Source organism: Cherax quadricarinatus, chromosome 97 (genome assembly GCF_038502225.1).
Source record: "Cherax quadricarinatus isolate ZL_2023a chromosome 97, ASM3850222v1, whole genome shotgun sequence".
NCBI lineage: Eukaryota > Metazoa > Arthropoda > Malacostraca > Decapoda > Parastacidae > Cherax > Cherax quadricarinatus.
In genome coordinates this window covers 5,766,259-5,779,271 of record NC_091388.1, presented here as the reverse complement: position 1 = coordinate 5,779,271, position 13,013 = coordinate 5,766,259, and the positions used below count along the sequence as shown (strand labels likewise).

Here is a 13,013-nt window from a genome sequence, read left to right as displayed (position 1 = left end):
TCACACTGGCCGATTCCCACCAAGGCAGGGTGGCCCGAAAAAAAAAAACTTTCACCATCATTCACTCCATCACTGTCTTGTCCTCTTTTAACCCTTTGAGGGTTTTGGTCGTACTAGTACGTCTTACGCGTAGGGGTTTTTGACGTACTAGTACTCATAAATTCTAGCGGCCTCAAATCTAGTGGGAGAAAGCTGGTAGGCCTTCATATGAAAGAATGGGTCTATGTGGTCAGTGTGCACAGTCTAAAAAAAATCCTGCAGCACACAGTGCATAATGAGAAAAAAAAAACTTTGACCATTTTTTTTTAATAAATCAGCGACTTTGCAGTGTATTTTCGTATGGTATTTATTGTTGTATTCTAGTTTTCTTGGTCTCATTTTATAGAATGGAAGACATATTACAGAAATTGAGATGATTTTGACTGGTTTTACAATGAAAGGTGCCTTGAAATTGAGCTCAAAGTAGCACAAATGTTCGATTTTTACCAAACTTCAAAAGTAAACAAATCGTGCCAAGCGTGCAATACACGTCAACTGGTGAGTCTAATATTCTTTCACAAGTGCACCAATAATATTTATACCATTTTTTACACTAATGCAGTAGTCTACATAACAGTAAATCTTATATTTTTTGTGAAAATAAAAATTCAAAGTGGAAAGCAAAAGAATATAAGAGGGGCCTTGAGACGTGACTAATGACTAGAGGAAATGTCATTTTAGTGCAAGGAATGTCTTTCTTGTTTATTCTGGACCCTATTCGGAAATTGGCATCTTTTGAAATTTGTGTGAAATTGGCAAAATTGCTAAATTCTGACCACTGTACTGGATAGTTGAATTTCATAAATGGGTGGTTTCTTGCACCCATTCGATAGAAAAAATGGAGTTCTAGCGAAATATTCATGTTTTTTTGTCGACTAGTACAGTGAAAATGGGGCTCAAAGTGAGCAAAATCGCCGATGCGTAAACATCACCGAGACCGCTAACTTTGCGAGAGCATAATTCCGTAAGTTTTCTATCAAATTTCAAACTTTTGGTGTCTTTATGATCGGGAAAAGATTCTCTATCTTTTCATAAGAGAAAATAATTTTTTTTTTTTTTTAAATTTGGCCGACCCTGAGAACGAGTTTCGGAGAGGGCCTGTCGACCCTCAAAGGGTTAATACCCTTGTGATTTTAGTCCACAGATTTTCCTCATTTGGGCATACCCAAAAACACTTCTCTGTTTTAATATTGCTTGTAGCTAGTTCTTGGATATCTGCACAAGGGGCGTGACACCAATTTCCACAAAAATGACAATTTATCCATGTGGAAGCCCGTTTGTTTGACTGACCACAGACTACACACAGCTTCATAATGATTTGAATGGTTGATTTACTGCAATTCTACTAGCAACCTCTTGAATATTCTATTAATAGCCTCCTTAAATGAAGCTCTAGCTATTTGTATTTCTGTTTCTAACTGTTTTTGTATATTGGACAGCTTACCGTCACGTTCCTGATTTTTTTATGTTTGTGTTTATAAGGGCGCCTACAACCCCATCCGTTTACAGTCTGCTTTATTGTCCAACGAAACCGTTTGAAACCAGTCAAGGGTTCGGACCATCAAGGGTTCGGACCAGTCAAGGGTTCGGACCAGTCAAGGGTTCAGACCAGTCAAGGGTTCGGACCAGTCAAGGGTTCGGACCAGTCGATCTGATCTGATCAGTGGGTCACTTATTTAAAACATACTGGTCGGTGAATTGAGCTAACACATGAAGGATCTACTGGAAATTATCTACCCGAGTAATATGTGATTTGTTTGATACGAGAGTATAACTTGCGTGTTGAAGAAATCGGTGACTGCTGGCAACTCCTACAGTGACGAACGGTCGACCTCAAGCTTTGTTTATCAATCGCTGTATCTAGCTTTTCTATTTTTTTTTTTTTTCCGTCTCCACCACAATAAATGCTATATTATCACTATAGTTGACTGGTGGAAATTTTGGAGGGAGGACGCTTTTTCTGTAGTAATAATTGCTTCTCGTAGTGTATATTGCGACCGCTGGTAACTACATGTTATATGAAATTCACAGTATATGTCTGGTATTTCAAGAAAAAAGAAACTAATGAAAGTCACTCCACTCCACTAAGTACCATTATAATACTGGTTAGTTGCTACTACAACACTGTATTCTGCTATTCACTGGTATCACTAGATTATATGCGAGTACACTAGCAAGCCAGGAAGATTATTAAAAACAGCTGACCAGTGGTAAGTTTCTGGCGACTTCTGGCACCTGCCTCTATAGGCTTATCACTTCATTTACAAATTCACCTGTTTTCAAATGACACTTTAGCCTTTATCATCAATATACTAGGGAGCCACTGTAGTATACACTATACACTATGTATACTCAATGTTATCAGGGAGACTTTCTTTCCTCTGACACGAAAAGTTCAATTATTATTTTTTTTTTTCCACACGGGACACAGGCCTATGATTCCCCTCTGGCAGTAAACTCTGGTACGATGTATCATATTCAAATAAAGTGTTATTATTATTATTTTAACATGATGGCCGTCTCCTGCCGAGGCAGGGTGACCCAAAAAAGAAAGACGCACTTTCACCATCATTCACACAGTATCACTGTCTTTGCAGAGGCACCCACATATGACAGTTTAGATGTCACTCCAAACAGCCAGTATCCAAACTCCTCCTTTAAAGTGCAGGCATTGTACTTCCACCTCCAGACTCAAGTCCAGCTAACCAGTTTCCATGAATCCCTTCACAAAATATTACCCTGCTCACATTCCAACAGGTCATGCATATAGGCAGTGCTGGATTAAGATTTTGTAGGCCCCTGGGCTGCAGGTGCTGTGAGGCCTCCCAGTGGTATTTTCAAAAGGAAAAACAGTTAAACATTCAATAAACAGTTGATCATGTACATGATTTGTTAACATACTGTGATTATAAACTTGGAGCAGCAACTGTGAATACTTTTCATGTAATACCTGGAGGCCCTCCAGCTGGTGGAGGACCCTGGGCTGCAGCACCTGGAGGCCCTCCAGCTGGCAGAGGACCCTGGGCTGCAGCACCTGGAGGCCCTTCATCTGGCGGAGGACTCTGGGCTGCAGCACCTGGAGGCCCTCCACCTGGCAGAGGACCCTGGGCTACAGCACCTGGAGGCCCTCCACCTGGCAGAGGACCCTGGGCTGCAGCACCTGGAGGCCCTCCACCTGGCAGAGGACCCTGGGCTGCAGCACCTAAAGCCCATGTCTTAATCCAGCCCTGCCTGTGACAACTATACACCACTGGTAAACACCAGTGTTGAGTGAAATACTGCAGCAATGTTGTACTGACAACACTGCACCAAGATCCTCTAAAGTGAGCTACAGTAAGTCCTCAACTTACAAACACATTGGGGACCTCCTGTATTGTGTATAATATTATAATATTCATAATAGTAATAATAATAGTAATAGGTTGGTTATAGGTAGTAGGTTGGTAGACAGCAACCATCCAGGGAGGTACTACCGTCCTGCCAAGTGAATGTAAAACAAAAGCCTGTAATTGTTTTACATGATGGTAGGATTGCTGATGTCTTTTGTCTGTCTCATAAATATGCAAGATTACAGGTATGTCTTGCTACTTCTACTTACACTTAGGTCACACTACACATACATGTACACGTTTATTTATACACACTCATCTGAGTTTTCTTTGATTTTATCTTAATAGTTCTTGGTCTTATTACTTTTCCTTTTATATCCATGGGGAAGTGGAATAAGAATCTTTCCTCCGTAAGCCATGCGTGTTGTAAAAGTCGACTAAAATGCCGGGAACAATGGGCTAGTAACCCCTTTTCCTGTAAAAATTACTAAAAAGAATAAGAAGAAGAAAATTGTCAAAGTGGGAAGTCTGAATGTGCGTGGATGTTGTGCAAATGATAAGAAAGAGATGATTGTGGATGTTATGAATGAGAAGAAGCTGGATGTCCTGGCTTTAAGTGAAACGAAGCTGAAGGGGGTGGGAGAGTTTCAATGGAGAGGAATAAATGGGGCTAGGTCAGGGGTTTCAAATAGAGTTAGAGCTAAAGAAGGAGTAGCAATAATGTTGAAGGATAAGCTATGGCAGGAAAAGAGGGACTATAAATGTATTAATTCAAGGATTATGTGGAGTAAAATAAAGATTGGATGTGAAAAGTGGGTTATAGTAAGCATGTATGCACCTGGAGAAGAAAGAAGTGTAGAGGAGAGAGAGAGATTTTGGGAAATGTTGAGTGAATGCGTGGGGAGTTTTGAATCAAGTGTGAGAGTAATGGTGGTTGGGGATTTCAATGCTAAAGTGGGTAAAAATGTTATGGAGGGAGTAGTAGGTAAATTTGGGGTGCCAGGGGTAAATGTAAATGGGGAGCCTTTAATTGAGCTATGTGTAGAAAGAGATTTGGTAATAAGTAATACATATTTTATGAAAAAGAGGATAAATAAATATACAAGGTATGATGTAGCACGTAATGAAAGTAGTTTGTTAGATTATGTATTGGTGGATAAAAGGTTGATGGGTAGGCTCCAGGATGTACATGTTTATAGAGGGGCAACTGATATATCGGATCATTATTTAGTTGTAGCTACAGTTAGAGTAAGAGGTAGATGGGAAAAGGGGAAGGTGGCAACAAGAAGTAAGAGGGAGGTGAAAGTGTATAAACTAAGAGAGAAGGAAGTTCGGGGGAGATATAAGCGACTGTTGGCAGAAAGGTGGGCTAGTGCAAAGATGAGTAGTTGGGGGGTTGAAGAGGGTTGGAATAGTTTTAAAAATGCAGTATTAGAATGTGGGGCAAAAGTTTGTGGTTATAGGAGGGTGGGGGCAGGTGGAAAGAGGAGTGATTGGTGGAATGATGAAGTAAAGGGTGTGATAAAAGAGAAAAAGTTAGCTTATGAGAGGTTTTTACAAAGCAGAAGTGTTATAAGAAAAGCTGAGTATATGGACAGTAAAAGAAAGGTGAAGAGAGTGGTGAGAGAGTGCAAAAGGAGAGCAGATGATAGAGTGGGAGAGGCACTGTCAAGAAATTTTAATGAAAATAAGAAAAAATTTTGGAGTTAAACAAGTTAAGAAAGGCTAGGGAAAGTATGGATTTGTCAGTTAAAAACAGAGTAGGGGAGTTAGTAGATGGGGAGAGGGAGGTATTAGGTAGATGGCGAGAATATTTTGAGGAACTTTTAAATGTTGAGGAAGAAAGGGAGGTGGTAATTTCATGCACTGGTCAGGGAGGTATACCATCTTTTAGGAGTGAAGAAGAGCAGAATGTAAGTGTGGGGGAGGTACGTGAGGCATTACGTAGAATGAAAGGGGGTAAAGCAGCTGGAACTGATGGGATCATGACAAAAATGTTAAAAGCAGGGGGGGATATAGTGTTGGAGTGGTTGGTACTTTTGTTTAATAAATGTATGAAAGAGGGGAAGGTACCTAGGGATTGGCAGAGAGCATGTATAGTCCCTTTATATAAAGGGAAAGGGGACAAAAGAGATTGTAAAAATTATAGAGGATAAGTTTATTGAGTATACCAGGAAAAGTGTATGGTAGGGTTATAATTGAAAGAATTAGAGGTAAGACAGAATGTAGGATTGTGGATGAGCAAGGAGGTTTCAGAGTGGGTAGGGGATGTGTAGATCAAGTGTTTACATTGAAGCATATATGTGAACAGTATTTAGATAAAGGTAGGGAAGTTTTTATTGCATTTATGGATTCAGAAAAGGCATGTGATAGAGTGGATAGAGGAGCAATGTGGCAGATGTTGCAAGTATATGGAATAGGTGGTAAGTTACTAAATGCTGTAAAGAGTTTTTATGAGGATAGTGAGGCTCAGGTTAGGGTGTGTAGAAGAGAGGGAGACTACTTCCCGGTAAAAGTAGGTCTTAGACAGGGATGTGTAATGTCACCTTGGTTGTTTAATATATTTATAGATGGGGTTGTAAAAGAAGTAAATGCTAGGGTGTTTGGGAGAGGGGTGGGATTAAATTATGGGGAATCAAATTCAAAATGGGAATTAACACAGTTACTTTTTGCTGATGATACTGTGCTTATGGGAGATTCTAAAGAAAAATTGCAAAGGTTAGTAGATGAGTTTGGGAATGTGTGTAAAGGTAGAAAGTTGAAAGTGAACATAGAAAAGAGTAAGGTGATGAGGGTATCAAATGATTTAGATAAAGAAAAATTGGATATCAAATTGGGAAGGAGGAGTATGGAAGAAGTAAATGTTTTCAGATACAGTGGACCCCCGGTTAACGATATTTTTTCACTCCAGAAGTATGTTCAGGTGCCAGTACTGACCGAATTTGTTCCCATAAGAAATATTGTGAAGTAGATTAGTCCATTTCAGACCCCCAAACATACACGTTCAAACGCACTTACATAAATACACTTACATAATTGGTCGCATTCGGAGGTAATCGTTATGCGGGGGTCCACTGTACTTGGGAGTTGACGTGTCGGCGGATGGATTTATGAAGGATGAGGTTAATCATAGAATTGATGAGGAAAAAAAGGTGAGTGGTGCGTTGAGGTATATGTGGAGTCAAAAAACGTTATCTATGGAGGCAAAGAAGGGAATGTATGAAAGTATAGTAGTACCAACACTCTTATATGGGTGTGAAGCTTGGGTGGTAAATGCAGCAATGAGGAGACGGTTGGAGGCAGTGGAGATGTCCTGTCTAAGGGCAATGTGTGGTGTAAATATTATGCAGAAAATTCGGAGTGTGGAAATTAGGAAAAGGTGTGGAGTTAATAAAAGTATTAGTCAGAGGGCAGAAGAGGGGTTGTTGAGGTGGTTTGGTCATTTAGAGAGAATGGCTCAAAGTAGAATGACATGGAAAGCATATAAATCTATAGGGGAAGGAAGGCGAGGTAGGGGTCGTCCTCGAAAGGGTTGGAGAGAGGGGGTAAAGGAGGTTTTGTGGGCAAGGGGCTTGGACTTCCAGCAAGCGTGCGTGAGCGTGTTAGATAGGAGTGAATGGAGACGAATGGTACTTGGGACCTGACGATCTGTTGGAGTGTGAGTAGGGTAATATTTAGTGAAGGGATTCAGGGAAACCGGTTATTTTCATATAGTCGGACTTGAGTCCTGGAAATGGGAAGTACAATGCCTGCACTTTAAAGGAGGGGTTTGGGATATTGGCAGTTTGGAGGGATATGTTGTGTATCTTTATACGTATATGCTTCTAAACTGTTGTATTCTGAGTACATCTGCAAAAACAGTGATTATGTGTGAGTGCGGTGAAAGTGTTGAATGATGATGAAAGCATTTTCTTTTTGGGGATTTTCTTTCTTTTTTGGGTCACCCTGCCTCGGTGGGAGACGACCGACTTGTTGAAAAAAAAAAAAAAAAATCATAGTACAAGAAGTCTTCAACTTGCGAACACTTTGGGGAGCTTCTGTATTGTGTATAGTAATGATGTAATGATATTATACACAATGATGATATAATAATGACATTATACACAATACAGAAGTTTCTCAACATGTTTGTAAGTTGAGGACATACTGTATCAAGATCCCAAGGTGTTGCTGTGTCTAACTGCAATGTAATTTATCTTCATAACATTTGGTAAATTGGGCATAGGAAATTTATAAATTCTGCACCTTTTAGGTACGTCCAGAACCAGATCGTCAGCGTGTTGACAGCATCAGCCCTCACACGGATGTTTGAGAAGCGACGGAATTACGACTTCCGCCACTTATTAGGAGGAACGGAACGCTTGCTAGACAACTTACTGAATATGTTGGACTCACACCCTTCTTTCCTCCTGGGGGCTATACAGTGTCTACCCCTGGCTACCTCTGTCCGAGACACTATCACACAGACCATCATCCAGTATTGCTCCAAAATTAAGGTAAATATAGTGCTAAGATGCAATAAGATCACAGTAAACAGGTGATATTACTATATGCAGAACTACTGTGAAAAATACACATATAACCCGCACATAGGAGAGAGGAGCTTAAGATGACTTTTCGATCTGACTTGGACCATTTACAAAGTCACACTGTGACTGTAAATGCTCCAAGTCAGACCGAAACATCATCGTAAGCTCCTCTCTCCTATGTGCGGGTTGTTTATGTATTGTTCCAGTCACGATATTGTGCCTTTTTGTTATCCACTGTGAAAAACAGTGAAATTCCAAGCATCGCAACGTGACCCTGTTGTAAGTTGAGGACCACCTGTGTATATCTCGTGGTAACTACTAAATATAATATAGCGCTGCAGTTTTTGAACTGTAGTGTAGGTGTGCCTCTGGCAAGACAGTGATGGAGTGATTGATGATGAAAGTATTTCTTCTTTTTGTGTGTTGGCAGAACCTGGTCTTCGGCCTGATCATCTGTCAAAATCAGCTGATCTCTCTCGTGCGCATGAAGAAATTCCTCCTGCATCCAGCGGATCTTCACTTGTTGTTTAATCTGGTTAACGCTACTGAGTCCTTAAAGACAAGCGAAAACTGGATGCCAATATGCTTGCCAAAGTTCGACCCAAAGTGAGTGCTTGATGTTGTGCTCTGGCGATTTGTAGTTGTTATGACCCGGCAGGTTCTTGCTGGTTGTGGTTATGACCCAGAAGGTTCTAGCTGGCTGTAGTTGTTATGGCCAAGCAGGTTCTAGCTGGCTGTAGTTGTTATGACCCAGCAGGTTCTAGCTGGCTGCAGTTGTTATGACCCAGCAGGTTCTAGCTGGCTGTAGTTGTTATGACCCAGCAGGTTCTAGCTGCCTGTAATCATGACCTGAGATATTACTAGCAATTGCCAAGTGAATTAGGGTCAGTTCTTTTATAAAGCTCCTCTATATACTGTCAGAAAGATATTGCAGGTTTTTAGTCATATAGAATAGAAAGTGTTATAATAGCTAAAAAGGGTTTTTAATATTTTTTTTTTTTTTTTTTCAACAAGTCGGCCGTTTCCCACCGAGGCAGGGTGACCCAAATAAAAGAAAGAAAATCCCCAAAAAGAAAATACTTTCATCATCATTCAACACTTTCACCACACTCGCACATTATCAATGTTTTTGCAGAGGTGCTCAGAATACAACAGTCCAGAAGCATACACATATAAAGACACACAACATATCCCTCCAAACTGCCAATATTGGCAGTTTTTAATAATGTCTTATAATAATTGATATAGAATAAAAAGTGTTATTGCGATTTCAATGCCTCTGGCAAGACAGTGATGGTGTGAATGATGAAAGTTTTTCTTTTTCTGGTCGCCCTGCCCTGGTGGGAAACGGCCGATGCGTTAATAATAAATACTATTTCAATTTCAGTGCCTTCTAATAATTGATTATAATTTTCAGTGGTTACCTGTACGGTCATGTTTCTTACCTGGCTGATGACTGTGAGGCTTGTCTCCTGTTGCTGTCTGTGGACCGAGAACAGTTCTTCACCTTGTCCGAAGCTAAACAGAAGATTGTCAGTGTGAGTCCAACTGATTTTCAATGTTTTATGAAGTGTGTGACTTTGTACAGTAAGTCTTGACTTACCAGTGCATTGCACACCTCCTGTATTGTGTATAATATTCATAATACAGGAAATTTTCAATTTACAAACACATTGGGGCCTTCTGTATTGTGTATAATAATGATATAATACAGTGGACCGCCGGTTCGCGATACTAATCCATTCCTGAGAGCTCATCGTAAACCAAAAATATCGGAAAGCGAATCAATTTTCCCCATAAGAAATAATGGACATCAAATTAATCCGTGCAAGACACCCAAAAGTATGAAAAAAAAAAACTTTTACCACATGAAATATTAAGTTTAATGCAATAGAATAGTAATTACAATAACAATAGATAACAATAAATAACGAAAGAATAATTGACACTTACCTTTAATGAAGATCTGGTGATGATTGATGGGATGGGAGGAGGGGAGAGTGTGGATTGTGTTAGCATTTAGAAGGGGAATCCCCCTCCATTAGGACTTGAGGTAGCAAGTCCTTTTCCCGGGTTACTTCCCTTCTTCTTTTAATGCCACTAGGACCAGCTTGAGAGTCACTGGACTTCTGTCGCACAACATAACTGGCAGCCTCACCATGCCTAATCACACTATGTATGCCACTACAATTCTTAAATCTTTCAAACCAACCTTTGCTGGCCTTAAATTCACTCACATCACCACTAGTTGCAGGCAATTTTTTTACCAAATCGTCATGCAACTGCCTAGCCTTTTCACAAATGATTGCTTGAGAGATGCTATCTCCTGCTATCTGTTTTTCATTTATCCACACCAATAACAGTCAACATTTTCTAACACTTGCGGTCGCTGTTTCATAATCACAGTTGCACCTTTTGCAAGAACAGCTTCCTTGATTGCCATTTTCTTGCTCACTATAGTAGAGATGGTTGATTGGGGTTTACTATACAACCTGACCAGCTCCGACACACGCACTCCACTTTCGTACTTTGCAATTATCTTCCTTCATTTCAACAGTCATTAGCACCCTTGGTCTCGAAGGGTTGGCACTGGGAGCTTTCTTGGGGCCCATGGTGACTTATTTTGCAAAAACAGGCACCAAAAACAGTGATAATATGGATAATATGGAATGTACCGAATGTATCCTTAGATGCGCGCACACTGGCTGGCTTGTAAACACTGGCACACACGGGGCAGTTCAGGCCACACATGGACACGGCTCGTACGAACCACATCGCATACTGGGTTTTGCATCGGGAAGCGAGGCAAATTTTCTGCGATATAATGCATCGGTTACCGGATTTATCGGATACTGATTGCATCGCGAACTGGGGGTCCACTGTAATGATATTATACACAGTAATGTTATAATAATGATATGAAATGGGAAGTACAATGCCTGCACTCTAAAGGAGGGGTTTTGGGATATTAACAGTTTGGAGGGATATGTTGTGTATCTTTATACATATATGCTTCTAAACTGTTGTGTTCTGAGCACCTCTGCAAAAACAGTGATTATGTGTGAGTGAGGTGAAAGTGTTGAATGATGAAAGTATTTTCTTTTTAGGGATTTTCTTTCTTTTTGGGTCACCCTGCCTCGGTGGGAGACGGCCGACTTGTTGAAAAAAAAAAATACACAATATAGAAGATTCTCAACATGTTTGTAAGTTGAAGACTTATTGTAAATAGTCCAAGTCGGATCAAAGCGTCATCATAAGCTCCTCTCTTCTATATGGGTTATTTGTAAATGTTATATAGATTAGAGGTGGGAGATGGCATTTCAGGCACTGCGACAAAGTCCAAATGAAAAACACAATGCTGTTTATTTTACCAAAAACTTTTCAAATTATTATAGTTAAAACCATAATTTTTGAAGGGGTAGAGTGGTAAGCCAGCGGAAGGCCTCGGTCAGATGACCAAAAGCTCCAGCTGTGGGTCATCATATGACTAAGACCCGCGTCAGGAATTATTTGTCCTGTTTCCTGATCGACCTAACCTAACTTAACCACCTCTAATTACTCAGTTTATATTTGTATTTTATGCACTGAATTAAAAGGAAGTAGAATGCATGCATTCTGAAGGAGGGGTGTTGGTGTTGCAGTTTTTAACTGTAGTATCAGCACCTCTGGCAAGACAGTGATGGAGTGAGTGATGATGAACATATTTCTTCTTTTTCTGGTCATCTTGCCTTGGCAGGATACAGCCGATGTGTTGAAATAAAAAATATGGATTAGACAATTTTTAAGGCTTTTTTTTTTTCTTGGATTTTTCATTTTGGTCAAAATGGTACACAGAGGTAATATTAATTCCATTTGAACAAATCATTCTTTGTGAATAAATGGCTTAAAAATGACAGGTTGCACAAGTGTATTATTTATCAAGTCAGACTTTGTGTAAGTGTTAGCCTAAATTTTCCCTGGTTGGGAAGTACAGTAGAACCCCCATATCCATGGATTTGGTTTACTGTGGCTCAAAAATCTCCCTTAATTTTACGTAATAATGACACTAAAGCACAAGTGATGGTGACAGTTGTTCATATTCTAAGAGAAGTTGTCAAGTTCTTTCCATCAGTGAAAAAGTGATAATTCTCCACTTATTGTATGTGATTTATGAATTAAACTTTTTGGTATCTATAGATGTTCTTGGAACATCACCAGCAGATACCAGGACACTACTGTATATTAAAATTATTTTCACCTGTTATTTAATTATTGAGCAGTTTACTGTAAACTCGTATGTTTTATGGCAAATTTTTTTAAACTTTTTGTAGAGATTGCGGAGACATCATTGCCTTGAAGGGATAAACACAGCAATACGCACATCGTCTTACACGGTCAAAGCCGTTGGGGCGCCCGAACTTCGGCATTTCCTCTACAAGTCGAAGACAACTGCGCAGTTTACCTGTCCCGAATACACCTCTCCGTAAGTCTCCAGGATTCTCTGCTTCTAGGATTTTACAGTATTCTTCAGATCGTAGCATTGTTAGACCTGATTGTGCCTCAAGAAAATGTAATCAGAATCAAAATTATATCTTTTCATATAGTATACGATGTGTAGTTTACATGTTACCAAATATTGTTAAGCACAAATAAAGCCAGTAGCATGCATGAATATTTCAGGCAGACTAGGCCTAAGGCTTATACACTACTTAAAACCAGACATAGATTATGGAGTGGTAAATTTTAATTGTGTATTATTACAAAAAAAAAAAAAAGTATCAAAAAGTCATATTTAGAAAAATTTATAGAGGTAGCCAAAAAAAAATATTACAATTAGTACAGTTTTCAATAGTACAATAGTTAAGTAACATTGATCACTGTCTGAAGCATTGTGCTAACTTATTTATGCCTAGTAATTGTGGTAACTTATTTAGGCATATTGTGGTAACTTACCTGACGAGGGTTTCGGGGGTCAGCGCCCCCGCAGCTTGGTCTGAGACCAGGTCTTTTGTCGTAACTTATTTAGGCCTAATAATTGTAGTAACTTATTTTGGCCTATTGTGGTAACATTTAGGCCTAGTAATTGTAGTAACTTAGGCCTGGAAATTGCAACTTATTTATGCCTGGAAATTGTGAT

The 13,013-nt window shown here is 39.7% G+C and overlaps 1 protein-coding gene across 1 annotated transcript in view; it reads left to right on the top strand.

Annotated features, from left to right (window-relative positions):
• Mon1 (vacuolar fusion protein MON1 homolog) overlaps window positions 1-13,013 on the top strand; it is a 48,762-nt gene that overhangs the window by 22,209 nt on the left and 13,540 nt on the right. The window contains exons 4-7 of the mRNA XM_070105195.1: window positions 7,621-7,864; window positions 8,328-8,503; window positions 9,315-9,435; window positions 12,208-12,359. Of these exons, the coding sequence (XP_069961296.1) occupies window positions 7,621-7,864; window positions 8,328-8,503; window positions 9,315-9,435; window positions 12,208-12,359 (693 nt within the window). The remainder of the gene's footprint in view (window positions 1-7,620; window positions 7,865-8,327; window positions 8,504-9,314; window positions 9,436-12,207; window positions 12,360-13,013) is intronic.